Consider the following 13491-nt stretch of genomic DNA (forward strand, 5'->3'; position numbering starts at 1 on the left):
GCTGATCTGAGAACAACAAGATCTACCGTCAAGCTCACAACTGTAGACCACTGTTAAAATAATAACTGTGATGAAAAGCCCACTAGATATTTCCTGCTTATGAGGCACTTGAGAGCTGCATGGCTTTATCTGAGTAATAAACACATATTACACCAAGTTTTACTCTCCCAAACTTGCATAAAAGAATAATGTAGAAGAAGAAGAATGAACTGAGAGACCCTCAACTTATTCATATTACCAATCAAGATTAAGCAAGTGGGGATTCAGTCTAGTTTGAGTTGCCTAGAAACCTCACAACTAACTGTGACCATGTTGTGCTGAAAAGGACTCACGGATATTAAGTAGAAGAAGTAGCTTCGTATTGAAATTTTTTTCAAAAGAACCAAAAATAAACACTGGCCATGGCCTTGGGTTTTTTTGTCAGTGCTTTTAAAGTTTCTGTCTCCGCTGCACGGTGGTATTCCAGCTCTGTAGGTAACGCTGCACACAGTAGCTCAATGGTTTGAGCAGGACAAGTAAATGAGTAGAGTGGGGCCATAACGCAGCGTGAGTTAGGAGCTATTTAAACACTGAGGGACGCTTAAACCTACATGTTCTTGGCAATGTGGTATCCTGAAAAACAGCTCTCAGTTAATGGCATTTAAATGTTTCAAATGGACACTACAGTTTAAACTGAGGTCTGCTTTCACTGACGAAGATGGTGATCAATCAACATGCGATAAATCATAAATTAGTAGCTTTGAGAAACACTAATAAACTGGCCTCGCCTGCTGATTCTGCCCTGAAACAGTGAAGAATATCTTCACCAGCTCATACATTAATTCACTAGGAGTTAGCAGTGACATAAAGTTAGCTCAGCCAATCACAGGCAGACACAGTGCAGCAGGAGGAGGGTCCACTGTCTGTTTGGCTGTGGACTTCCAACAAGCCAGGTCATCTGTGATACTGAGCTAACTGGTGGCACCTAGTGGTTTGGCTGAGTAACTACATCCAGGTTTATATTTGTATCTAGCAGGACAAATGATGGTGAATGATGACTGATCAGTTTCTGCTGCTACTACAGTAGAGCTGAGAATTCAAGACTTCACAAAGTGGCTGTGAGGAAGACATTAAGATATTTGCGGGACCAGAAGTGAATAGAACCAGAACTTCCGAGCTGTTTGGCCTCAGCAGAGCGGCTGAGGGAGCAGGTTGTCTGAACCAGCTGACGGGGTGGGCCGAGACAGAGACACCACCTCATCTGTAACATGATGTGCTGCTGAAATAATGACTAACAACAGAGATGACCCAAATGAAAAATGATGGCTCAGTGAGAGAGTTAGCTATAATTAGCTGCTGCCCTGAGTCACCCATTTGCACATACACGTCCTGATCACGGAGACCTGGAGGCTTGTTTCCAGAAATGACTTCTTCTTCTCCTCCTCCTCATCATCATCATCAGACCACAGCTGCCAGTGGGAATAAAGTGGAAATTATAGATTTCTCTACTGATCTGGGCCACGCAAGTATCACTGAATATTAATGTCATGTTGACTCTGACAGGAACAAAGCAAATAACACGGCGCTGAAGAGCTTTCTGATTTAATACACCGAGGACAACAAATAGTACAACTGAGAGCTGTGAGTCCACAAATAGTCATTCAACATATAAACTTGAATTTTGCAGTGTTGCTGTAATATTACTAAGAATCAGAGGGAAATAATACTGCACTAAATACTTCACTGAAATCGTGTTTTAGGGAGTATGAGTAATAAACCAAAACTAAGAAAACATTTTTTTGTCATTGTCAATGATGTGACTCTTAGTGTGACCTTGAGGTGGATGTTTAACAGACTTTCCCCTCGTATGTAATGGAAAATAACTGAAACAAGTTCATACACTGTAATACAGAGTAGGGCTGCAGAATCAATCGAAATATAGTCGATATTGCAATATGGCCAAGTGCAATCTCCAAATCACAGAAGCACAAGTGTTGTGGTGCTACAGAGACGCCCCGGCCTACAGATCACACTCTCCAGACGTAAAGGAACGTGATTGTTTGGTAACAAGACTAACAAAAATCACATCATCATCATTTTTTTTTTCCAGTGAAAATTAAATGCAAACACAACCATTCCCACTGAAATTGCAAAATCTGCCAAAATAATCACAATATGATTTTTTTTTTGCATATCGTGCAGCCCTAGTTTTCAGGGAGTATGTGCGATGACATTTTAATCAAAAATAAGAATGATATGTTTTTTTTGGCATTGTTAAAGATGTGATTTGTAGTTTGACCTTAAGGTGAATGTTTAACACTTTCCCCTCATATGTATTTGAAAATAACTGAAACATGTTCTTACACTGTACTGCAGCGTTTGGATGCTAATATGCCGTGTATTTTTGGCGGTGTGATGATACAGTGGAGATGTGTAAACGCTGATCCACCAGTATGGATTTAGAGTAATGACCATCTAACCACCGACATGCTGCAGGCACACTGAGCTGTGTGTTGGAGGTTCTCACTGCAGCTCTAATGTGAAACTGTCGTCATCTCCTGCACCCAGTGAACTCTCAAAACTGAAAGTATTTGCTGCTCTGCGAGCCAATCCCCTCTCTCGCTCTCCCTCCCCCTGCTTGTTTTTCTTTTCATTTCTTTCCTCCAGGACTCCTGCAGCCCGTCTCAGCCCCCGTCCTGTCCATCATCTCTGGGTTAGTCCTCTCGTCCTCCTCCTGCATCCCTTCATGTCTCTCTGTCTCTGTAGCACCATGTTCTGCTGAGTCATGCCCACTCGAAACGGTTGCCAGGGTGTCATGCACTACTGTTTCCATGGCAACCGGCTGGGAGTGTCACCTTGCAGGGTCACATCAGAACACAATCTAATGGTCAACTGCAGCAACTATAAGTAGTCAGTGACCCTATAATCAAGCCGACCGTCCCAGTCATGACAAATGAGAAAGAAAATGAGACGCGGATGATGTTTATTTCAATCTCAACAGTCGTCGTATTAATTTGCTTTCATCTCTGATATAGTCGTCAAGCATGACCAGGACCCAGGGGTAATAGGAGTCCCACTGTTATGAGTTAACAGAGTACAACCCTGACTGCAGGCCACAGTGATGCATTTGGTGCAAATTATTCCACATCAGGAATCAGAGAGAAAAACAGCTCAGATGACTAGTGTCTAGACTAAACAAGCTGCCCTTCAGACAACATCTATTCCCTCGTTCCATAGTTTTTGACTTTTATAACGTATAGTTTATAAAAAAGAAGAAAAGAAAAAAAAAGAAAATAAGCTGCATATTTTTGTGAAAAGTCTACATCCTGTTTTTCTTTTGTCTTTTATTGTGAAGCTCTTTGTGACCTCTGCTCAGGAAGATTTTCAGTTGATGTGGTAACAAACTTATTAGCAAACAGCCGCTAATTTTCACATCCAGCAGTTATGGAGCAACATGATCATTCAGTTGGAGTCATGTTTCTGTGCATCTGCTGTTTGCAAATTCAATATTCACTCTCTTCAAAATCTGTTTTTGGTCTCCACCTGCTCCTGAGGGAAATATCTGACTCGCTGCTAAATGCTCCACCGTGTTCAGCAGCTAGTCGTCAGTGTGTCTGTCTGCTGTTTGGTGCTGGGCAGGTAGAGGACAGCGGGGTTTCGGCCTGCTGCGGCCTGAAACAACATTATGAGAGCAGCAAGAGTGAACCAGACAGTTCAACACTGAGCTGAAACTCAAACTATAAAACAACCACTTTCATGTTGTCATTTGACCCACTGTTCATATATAATATCAGTTACAGCTGCTTTCAGAATCATGTCTAAATTTAATAATCTGAATGATTAGTTTTAGCCATAAAAATATTTTAAAAAGCACCAGTTAAATCCCTGATCAATGTGGATAGAACATTATATATCCTGAAAGATAAATGGAGTCTTAACGATTTGGTCACATACTGAGGTTTGTTTATGGCAGAATTCCTTCACTTTGCACAATAACTGATGCAGGAACTTTGAAGGTGACATCATCCTGGGTTTACAGGGACTTTACTGAAGGACTGTAAATCCAGGATCAGGGTTTATATGAAAGCCTACAGATGATAATGTCCACTCTGCTCCCTTTAATATCCCTGGGCTGTCCAACTGCCAAACTGAAGCCAAACAAGCCTGTGTCCCCTCGTGATGTTTTAGAGGACAACTTCCTGTAAGGGCCTGCCTAGAGGTGCTTTTATAACACACACACACACAAACACACACACACACACACACACACACACACTCAGGACAACAACACAGTTGAATCACAGATATGCCCAAATGCTTTAGAAGAGAGTCACATTGTAGACGCTTAAAACACTTGTACTGTGTGTAAATCCAACCAACATAGCACAGAATACAACAGACACCATGTTGTTTCCTTAGGAGCCTGATCTCCATAGGAGCAGATGTCTGCAGACTATCACTGTACAGACTGAGGCAGTGATGTTAACCATCATATTGGCAGGAAATACTTCTAATACCCAGAAGTCATCTTGCTCAGAGATCCCACAGAACAACATGGAGACACACACACACAGTCTCATTTCCAGTCCGGATTGGAAAACACAAGCTCTTCTGTTGCATTAGTTAACACTGGTTTGCCAGCACAGCACACAGCCTGGCAGTGATAATAATTGAGCAATTTGCTTTCATCTCAGTCCATTTAAAATCCAGACTGAATCACAGCAGTGATGATGAGGACTATTATTCAATTATTACATAATCAGTTAAAGGCATTATTACAATGTGGGCTGGCTCTCAGAGTCTTTAGCTGCCCGTCAGGTTTTTCCATGTACAGTCTAACACAGGAAATACAGAGCCAGACACGGCAGCACAGCATGTGGGGGGCACAGACCTGGAAGTGAAGGATGATGGTCCAGATGAGGCCTAATGTCAGTTTAGGGTTCCCATCGGTGATGTCATCGTTCCTGATGTTCACGAGTTTGACCTGAAAATTAAAAATATAGAGATTTTTGGTAAAAGACTCAACATGAGGAGATCTGCTAATTTGCCCCAAAAGTCACATTTTTGTCCTCATCATTTTGAACACACCACTAAACATATAACTCTATAAATCTCTGCTCCAGCCATCATGTCCATTATGTAAGAGACACTCTGAGACCTTGTTAAATTTTGTGTCTCTGGCTAAGCCCAGACACCCAGGCTGTAAAATCAGACCTGCAGTGAAACTCAGAGAGAGGAAGAGACGTCAGTCCTCCACCACTGCTGTCTCCGGGGAACGATACAAGAGATGTGGTTTAAGAAAGATGGGGACTCATAGAGATATGAAGGAAGTGAAAGAAAATGAAGAGATGCAGTGTAATTACCATTAAACTGGCAGAGGGGAAGAATAAAAGGCGCAGTATGAGAGATGGAGAGAGATATGTCATTCAGCGCTGTATGATGAAGACCTGTGGGGATGCTGGTGTTTTCACACAGCTTTTACTTTAGAGTAAACAGAGTAAATGGAGTGTGTGGTACAGTTACAGTGTGCAGAATGAAGTGCAGGTTCCTGCGTAAAATGCAGCTCTCTCCACTGCACCAACAGAACATTTGGCACAAGAATCTGCTCAGTCCCTGGATGACAAGGATTTACAATCACCTGCTTCAGTCTGTGCTTCTGCAAACTGAGTAGAATTTGTGGAATGAACACCACACCAGGTTAATAATGACAAAGAGCAAAAGAAACCATCATATTTAAATGAACTGCTGCACTCACAGTAAAGCAGTGACACTCGTGAAGACAATATTTTAAATCCAGGTTTTTGGCTCTTATTACTCATATCATTTGTAGTGTCCATGTACACTAAAGCATGAGATATGAATAGCCATGTAATGTCTGTGTGTCTGCATGCATACCTGTCTCTGTTTGAGGAAGTCCAGTGCTATTTGGACATTCTGTAGTCGATGAAATCTCATTCTCCCCTTTTCTCTGGGCTGGAACAGAAGACAGAGGACAAAAACATGATGAGGAGACAGAGTCAACAGAGAGATTTAACGTCTGATTTTTTTAGTGACACAAACACAGAGGGCAGCAGTGTGCGCAAAAAAAGCTCAAGTAAATCCACAGTGCAGTGAAGTCATGAAATGGTCCTCTGGGGGGCGCTGTCTTCAACAGAAGCTGAAGACAGGCCAGAACTGTGGAGCAAACCAGACTCAACATGCTGGTTCAGCAGGAAAATGCAAAGTTCACATCAGACCGTGTTTCTCCTTTTCTCTATTCAACAGACGCACAAACATCCAGCGTGCGACTCAGTTGGATGAAAGAGAGTTTGAAAGAAAGAAAGAGAGAAAACAACAACCACAAACATCGCTCGCACGCGCACGCACACGCACACACACACACACGCACACGCACGCACACGCACACACACACACACACACACACACACACACTCTGCTGCAGAGAGTACATGAGCAAAGTGCAGGATGCAGATATGGATTCACACTGTGCTGGTAAAGAGAAGGTTCACTCAGGATTAATCATCACGGAGGAGAGGACAGGAGAGGAGAGGAGAGGAGAGGAGAGGAGAGGACAGGAGAGGAGAGGAGAGGAGAGGAGAGGAGAGGAGAGGAGAGGACAGGAGAGGAGAGGACAGGAGAGGAGAGGAGAGGAGAGGAGAGAGAAGAAGAGTGTGTTGTGGTATAATTTACTTATATCCTCATGTGTTTCTATTGGATTGTAATCCTCATCTGTCTGTGGAGCACTTTGGTCGACATCTCTTGTCTTTAAATATGGTAGATAAATAGGTCGCATGTATGAGTGTGTTTACATGTTCATTTTTAGAGAGTGTACAAACAACACGTGCTGTTTCATTCTGTCCTCCAGTATGATTCTGTATCATAATGCTACTGTTGTTTTATGAAACTAATAATTCATCTAATTATGAACTAAGAGAAAAACTAATCTATATGTTAAACTGTCCAATCAAGGTTAAGGTTTTAACGGCAAATTACTTTTTTGTTACTATGATTATCATATTTATATGTCACATATGTGAGGAGTCCTGAACTCTTACACCCTCAACATCATTTTACATTTTTACTATTCAATGAAATACAGTTATTCTATAACAAAACATAATCTCACTAATAGCAGATCCAGCTCAAGCAATACATAGACTATATTCTATTCTTATTGTGCGTAACACATGCAAAGTAGCAGTAGAGCACTGTTGAGTGAAAACATATCTTTGAAATGCTGATTTTTCAGAAACTAAAAAAGCCTTTGTAGAAGTCCAATTCTGTTTTTGTTTGTAATTATTCATCCACAAATCAACTCATGAAGACGAGAGTAAAGATTCAAATGAAATTAAAAACATGAAAACCATCAGAACTGGAGTTATGATGCTGTCACCCAACAGAAATGATGGCCTACATGTAGCATCACACACTAACACTGCGCTGTATGGTGTCATGTGCAGCCTGGTTTTGTTGGTCACAAGTTAGTGGCACAGCACTCTCATGCAGCTTCACAGCTCCACCTGTGGGGTGGAGGGTAAAGCTGAAGGGTCAGAGGTCAGAAGGTGAGAGAGTGAGCGGTGGGGGGGAAGGAGGGGGGGGGGGTTTGATTTGAACATACTCCCTGAGCTCCTTCCTCCTCCTCATCCTCCCCTCTGAGCAAGATGAGGGGGGGGGCCCGCGAGGCGTACGCCCTTTTCAATGGAGGGACGCTTTTCTGTTGCTATGGTAACAGAGGGGAGGAAAATGGGAGATAGAAAGAGAGGAAGAGGAGATGAAGAATGAGAACTGGTGGATAAAGAAGACGGACTGAAGAGGGCGGGAACAACTGAAAAAAGTACAGTGACTGTAATTCAGAGCAAAACACTGTGAATGACTGTGACTGATTCTAATGAGGATCAGAAGTCCTCAGATGATCTATGATCGATCATGAACTAACATGGAAACAAAACAGATTATATTAAAGAAAGAATATCAGTCAATAGCAATTCTGTATAAATCTAGGGATATATTAAGTTACTGCTCACTTATACTTCCCTATAGAACTTATTGTGCGGGAGTGTGGTATTAAAGTATAAATTCAAAAGTCTTAATACAAAAACCAGACATATGTATTATTAATAAGGCTGGTTACTGTGATGACACTAATCCATTGTTTTCTAAATTCTCATGCTATGAAATTTAATGATTTAGTATATTATTATAAAATACTGAGAGCTAAATCAAAGTCACCCCCTGACTATTTACAGGAGAGCAAATATGATGTGAGAGCTGTTTGTAAATTTACTGTACAAAAAGCTACAAAAGGGATTAAAGGGAGATGTGTTTCTATAGTTGGGGTTCAATTATGGAACAATGCTAATACAAATACAAAAATGTGTAATTTGCTCTTAGTTTTCAAAAGAATGATCTGTAAAGATATTTTTGAGCAAATGTGAATGATTTTCTTTTCTTAAATTATAGAATAAAATATATATCCTAAAAGAAATGTTCTTTTGTTTAAAAGACTGGTTTACAGAAATATTTCTGAGGGTGACAAGTGTAAATCATTCTCTTTTATTTTTGGTGTGCAGCTTAATTGATAAGAATGTAGGCAGGCATATAGAAGCTTTTCACTTCGGCCTACACATAGACCGTTTACTTTGTTTTTGTTTTTTCTGTCTGTATTGTTTATATTTACTGTAATATGTGTGATGAAGGAATAAAAATTACTACGACTAATTGCTAATTATAGATATTGTAGACTGTATGAGACCGCTCCAGTGAAGCCACTTAGTCTGATGCGATTGTTTTATCAGCGGTCAACAATCAACTTTTAGGTAAAACGGACAGGAAGTCCTTAAAGAGCACAGAAAAAATGTGAACATCTACAATTCCATGACAACCGGGCAAAAGCTCCAGAACAGCTACTAAATGGACTTTGCAGTGAAACTGTTTTATCAAACTCATGAGTGACAAACTTATTCTGTGGTTGTTGTTCTGACGGTTCCTGGAGGCGACACTGTCAGGTGACATCATCCTGATCATGTCCTCTGTGTGATTGTGTGTTTGCCTGAGGAAACCACAGTCAGCAGTCTGTTTCTGTTAGCTTACCTGACTGCTGCTGAAGCAGCCTGCGTCCCATCATGGCCGCTCTGTCTGTCAGCATTAGGACTAAGACTCTTATATCATCATGCTGAGCAAAGTCAGTCCCCTGGGGCTCAAACCCCTGCATGACTATTGGTTGTTCAACTTTGGCATTCAACACAAAGTCACCTGAACGTCTGAGAAAAGTTTCAACTGTCTACAATAATCCAAGAGTGTTAAAGAGTGTGTGTAACATTCACACGGCTGGGATGCACTGAAGTGAGGATGAACGGGTGTGTGATGGAGCAGAGGAGTATGGGATGAAAAACCTTCAAGTGTGATAATAACTGAGAAAATAATCATGTCTGTGCAGTGTGTGTGTGTGTGTGTGTGTGTGTGTGTGTGTGTGTGTGTGTGTGGGGGGGGGGGGGGGGGGGGGGTACAATCCATACCAGGGTGACTCCAGAGAGGACCTCCAGCAAGGAAATTAAGTTGTGTCCATCCCTCAGGTCCTCGTACAGGTCTGTGATGTGCTTCCTCACCTGAGAAGGGAGGTAGGAAAGGAAAGGGAGGGAGGAAGAAAGGAGGAGGGAAGGCATCCAAAAGAGGAAAGACAGAAGGGAAGAAGGAGCGAGAGGGGAGCGGAGAAAGAAAGAGACAGATAGTTAATTGCACTCTCCAATCATCCGTCTGTTGACTCAACACTGTTGACATCTGCCAGGCTGGTGACAGTGGCTGCCGGGCCAACAGAGACGAAGCACCAGCTGTGGCCCCTTGTCTCTGTTGCCATGACATTGCCTGCACAAAAAGGAGGGTGGGGGTGGGCTTGTTACTGGTGGCGACCACTTCTGACACGGTGACTCAGCAGCAGCCTGACTGAGCCGTGTGTGTGTGATGTGATCAGCATCAGTGAGTGTTTGTTTGGAAGCGGGACACTCAGTGACACACGCACGCATGCACGCACGCACGCACGCACGCACGCACGCACGCACACACACACACACACACACACACACACAGATTCAGCTTGAACAGAAAAATGGCTGATCTGTGACGAGTGAATAAGGAAAAGAAGAAACAAAAAATAAGAATTTTATCATTTGAACTTATTTACTTTTGCACTACTGAATGTGTTAGTGTTATTCTGACAGCATCACATGACTTTCTCCTTTATATTTACAGTTAACATATAACTGCATGAGCCTGACTGAAATCCACAATTTTATTTTGTTTATGATGCCTTATTTTCTACTACAAACTTTATTCCTCACTTTGTACCTTGTGAAAAAAGAAACAGCATCAAAAAGTAAATGTTAAAAATGAAATTTGCACAAACACATCATGTCTTTAAGGCAAAGCTTTGTGATGTGATGCCTCATTATACTCAGTTAATATGACGGTGGAGTGAAAGAACAAAAGATGACAGGTTTATATATAAAGAGTTGAGAACTACATCAGACACAACAAAGAGGCTGTTTCTGGGTTATTGCTCTTCTTCTGTCTAAAGAAGCTGATCCTGCAGCATAAAGCTGCTGCAGAGAGCCACATTAACATCAGGCCGGAGCAACAGAAAAACTTTCTGTTTGTAAATAAAACAATTCAATTGGATTTTTCTTCACCTGAGAGCAGATGGCAGAGACAGAGGGAGGTTAGCGTGCAACTAAAGGTCAAGTATTCCTGCTTCAACACTGTTGCTTCCACAATGCAGAACCACCGAGGAAACCAAGGACACATGTCTACCTGCATTACTGCTAAATTTCCTGCTTCACTCCGCAACTACACTGACAAAGTTTTACTGCAGTCCTGGCCTCAGGACAAGAACCTGTACTTCCACGTTTCACCAGAGGAGGGCAACACTGTCACAAGATGAGGCTGAAAGAGCAAACTGGAGAGGTCTTCATTTACCAATGAAGCCATGAATTAAAACGAAAAAGATATTAATCAAAATGAAACTCTTATATTTCTTTATAATAAAAGTCCTCCTCTGCCTTCCCTGTTAAAGGTGGAGTAGAGGTTCAGGTCAGAGCTAAAAAACCATCTTTGACTTAGAACTGCAAAACAAACAACATTCCTCCACTTATCCTCAATAACCCCTCCCTTACTTTCACTGTCTATTTCTCTTCTTTGCTCATCAGTCTCACACCCTCACCCATCCTTTCTCTGTGCAAGGGTGACATCAGCTGATTTAGATGGGAGCTGATGGAACAAGTGCTAATGAGATGACAGGAAGAAATGGATCCAACTCTGACTGGAAATGAGGTGGTGCTTTTGTCTGATTGTCCCTCAGTGTGTCACAGTTTGTGTTCTAAATGAGTTTGTGTTTATCAGCAGCTCAGTGGAGACTCACTCTGTGACCGGGACGTGAAATCAACCACAAAATGTCCTATTCTACTCATTATCAGTCATTTCCGATAATTCATCTCGACATCAGCATTGCATGCTGGTCCTTCCTCAGTATTATTTAGACTAAAAACAAGTTCTTATCATAAGTACAGCTTTGCTAAGAAATGGTGATCTGATGTGAATATGTTTCCAAACCTGGAATAAACAAGGTTTGAAATGATTTATCGGACTTTGTTTCAAGCTGCTTCTTTACTTCATCAAACCTCAGTGTCAAATAAGTCATCTGTCAAGGGAAACTTAGAAAAGTATGTTTATGTTCCCACTGATCTGATGGCCCATTACACAGTCCGACTGCATGACACAGCACATCAGATACTAAGTCTCCAGTACAGTCTGTGTGATTCTGTCGACTTAAAAATACATCCAGTAGGACAAAGTTCAATCCTGGGACACATCGCTTTATAACACCCATCTGAATCCGTAGCTGTTTTTTTATGAACAGGATGTTTTTTTGGCTTGCGTGTGTGTGTGTTTGCGTGTGTGTGTGTGTGTGCGTCTTCAGGGATGTTGCTCACACAGCCAGCTGTGTCTGATGTGCAGTGACGGCAGCTGTCAGATGCCTTCAGCACTGGAGCAGACCGTCGTGGTGCTAACGTTCAGGACCACAGGCTCTGACAGCACCTGGTGACTGTGACATCACTGCTCTGATACACGGATCACAAATGTGGGTCAAACTGAATTCGGAAATAATTTAACCTTTTATCAGTGTTTGAATGTCAGCTGAGCATGTGTCTGAGACGGACATGCTTCTTCACTGTAATGTGATTTGTCTGGTCTAATACACCCCACATACTTTATCTGGTGCTCCACAGGACAATATATGTTATATGAAACATTTCATCCTATTCTAGCAGCACACGAGTCATGTTTTGTGACATTTAAGCAGAGCGGCAACAGTTTGCTGTTTAGTCAATCAACAAGAAATGAAGCATCAACCATTATGATGAGTTTAAAAGGTCGTTCTCTAGTCCCAGCTTCTGCCAGCTGGAGTTTTATTTTAGTCTTCTGTGACAGCAAATTGGTTGTTTTGGCAGTTTAGACTGTTGCTGAGACCATAGTCTGTAAATAAAGCTGGACGTAGCCTCTCTGACTTCACTCGCAGCTTTCTGAAGAGCAGAATTGAAGCTCAGCGTGATGCACCGTTGCCATCTTGGCAGTGTCTGACTCCGCCCCTAATTCCCAGCTAATCCAGAAATGGACAAATAGGAGGGGCGTGTGTGGAGCTGGAACTTCGGTACACTCACCCACCTGTCACTCAAAGAGGCCACGCCCTCAATTCTCCATTAGTTGGCATACATAGGCCTTGATAAGCAGGTGAGTTATATAAACAACATTTTAACATGGGAGTCTATGGGGGTTAACTCACTGTTTTAGCCAGACTCTAGTGGTCATTAGAGGAACTGCAGGTTTTTGATATTCTGTGTTGGCTTCATTTTTCAGTCTCAGAGGTTGCTGCTTGGTGCAGACAAAACATGCTATTTGAACACATCAACTTGGAGTTTAAAAATTGAAATTGAGGCATTTTTCATTATTTTCCAAGGACTGACTGAGGAAATAATCAAAAGATTAACCAATAATAAAGATCATTTTGAGTAGCAGCATGTGTATGTTTTAAAGCTGCTGGGATCCGGCTTAAAATGATTTTAAACATTAGCACAGTGCTTAATGAGGTGAATTAAGAGGTTAGTGAAACATCGTCTTGTTTTACAAACAGTACTCGGCGATCCAAAAGATGTATAATTATGAAAGTCAGTGTTGACAGCAACACTCGAGCCTGGTTTCTGTGTAGCTTCTGCATCTGTTTGCCTGCACGTCACAGAGACACACACAGACAGATTGCATGTGGTGAAACATCATGTTAGTTTACTAAGCTACAGTGTGGCTAACTGATCTCGCCTCCTCCTGATTTCTTGATCTACAGCTGCAGGATTTGTGCTCACTGTGTCAACAAACTGCCGGATCAACATACTGTATTTCACTGCATACCAGCAGGTAGCGACGAGGTCAGTGCTTACATTGGCCATTGTTTGCACTATAAACAAAGAT

The 13491-nt window shown here is 41.9% G+C and overlaps 1 protein-coding gene across 9 annotated transcripts in view; it reads right to left on the reverse strand.

Moving 5' to 3' along the window:
• Positions 1-13491, reverse strand: part of macf1a (microtubule actin crosslinking factor 1a) — a 233585-nt gene that overhangs the window by 117125 nt on the left and 102969 nt on the right. For all 9 annotated transcript variants that reach the window (XM_056400190.1, XM_056400193.1, XM_056400191.1 and 6 more), the window contains 3 exons: positions 9495-9584; positions 5875-5952; positions 4871-4963 (listed from right to left, as the gene is read on the reverse strand). In XM_056400190.1, coding sequence (XP_056256165.1) covers positions 4871-4963; positions 5875-5952; positions 9495-9584 — 261 coding nt within the window. The remainder of the gene's footprint in view (positions 1-4870; positions 4964-5874; positions 5953-9494; positions 9585-13491) is intronic.

This window comes from Seriola aureovittata, chromosome 16, assembly GCF_021018895.1.
Source record: "Seriola aureovittata isolate HTS-2021-v1 ecotype China chromosome 16, ASM2101889v1, whole genome shotgun sequence".
Taxonomy (NCBI): domain Eukaryota; kingdom Metazoa; phylum Chordata; class Actinopteri; order Carangiformes; family Carangidae; genus Seriola; species Seriola aureovittata.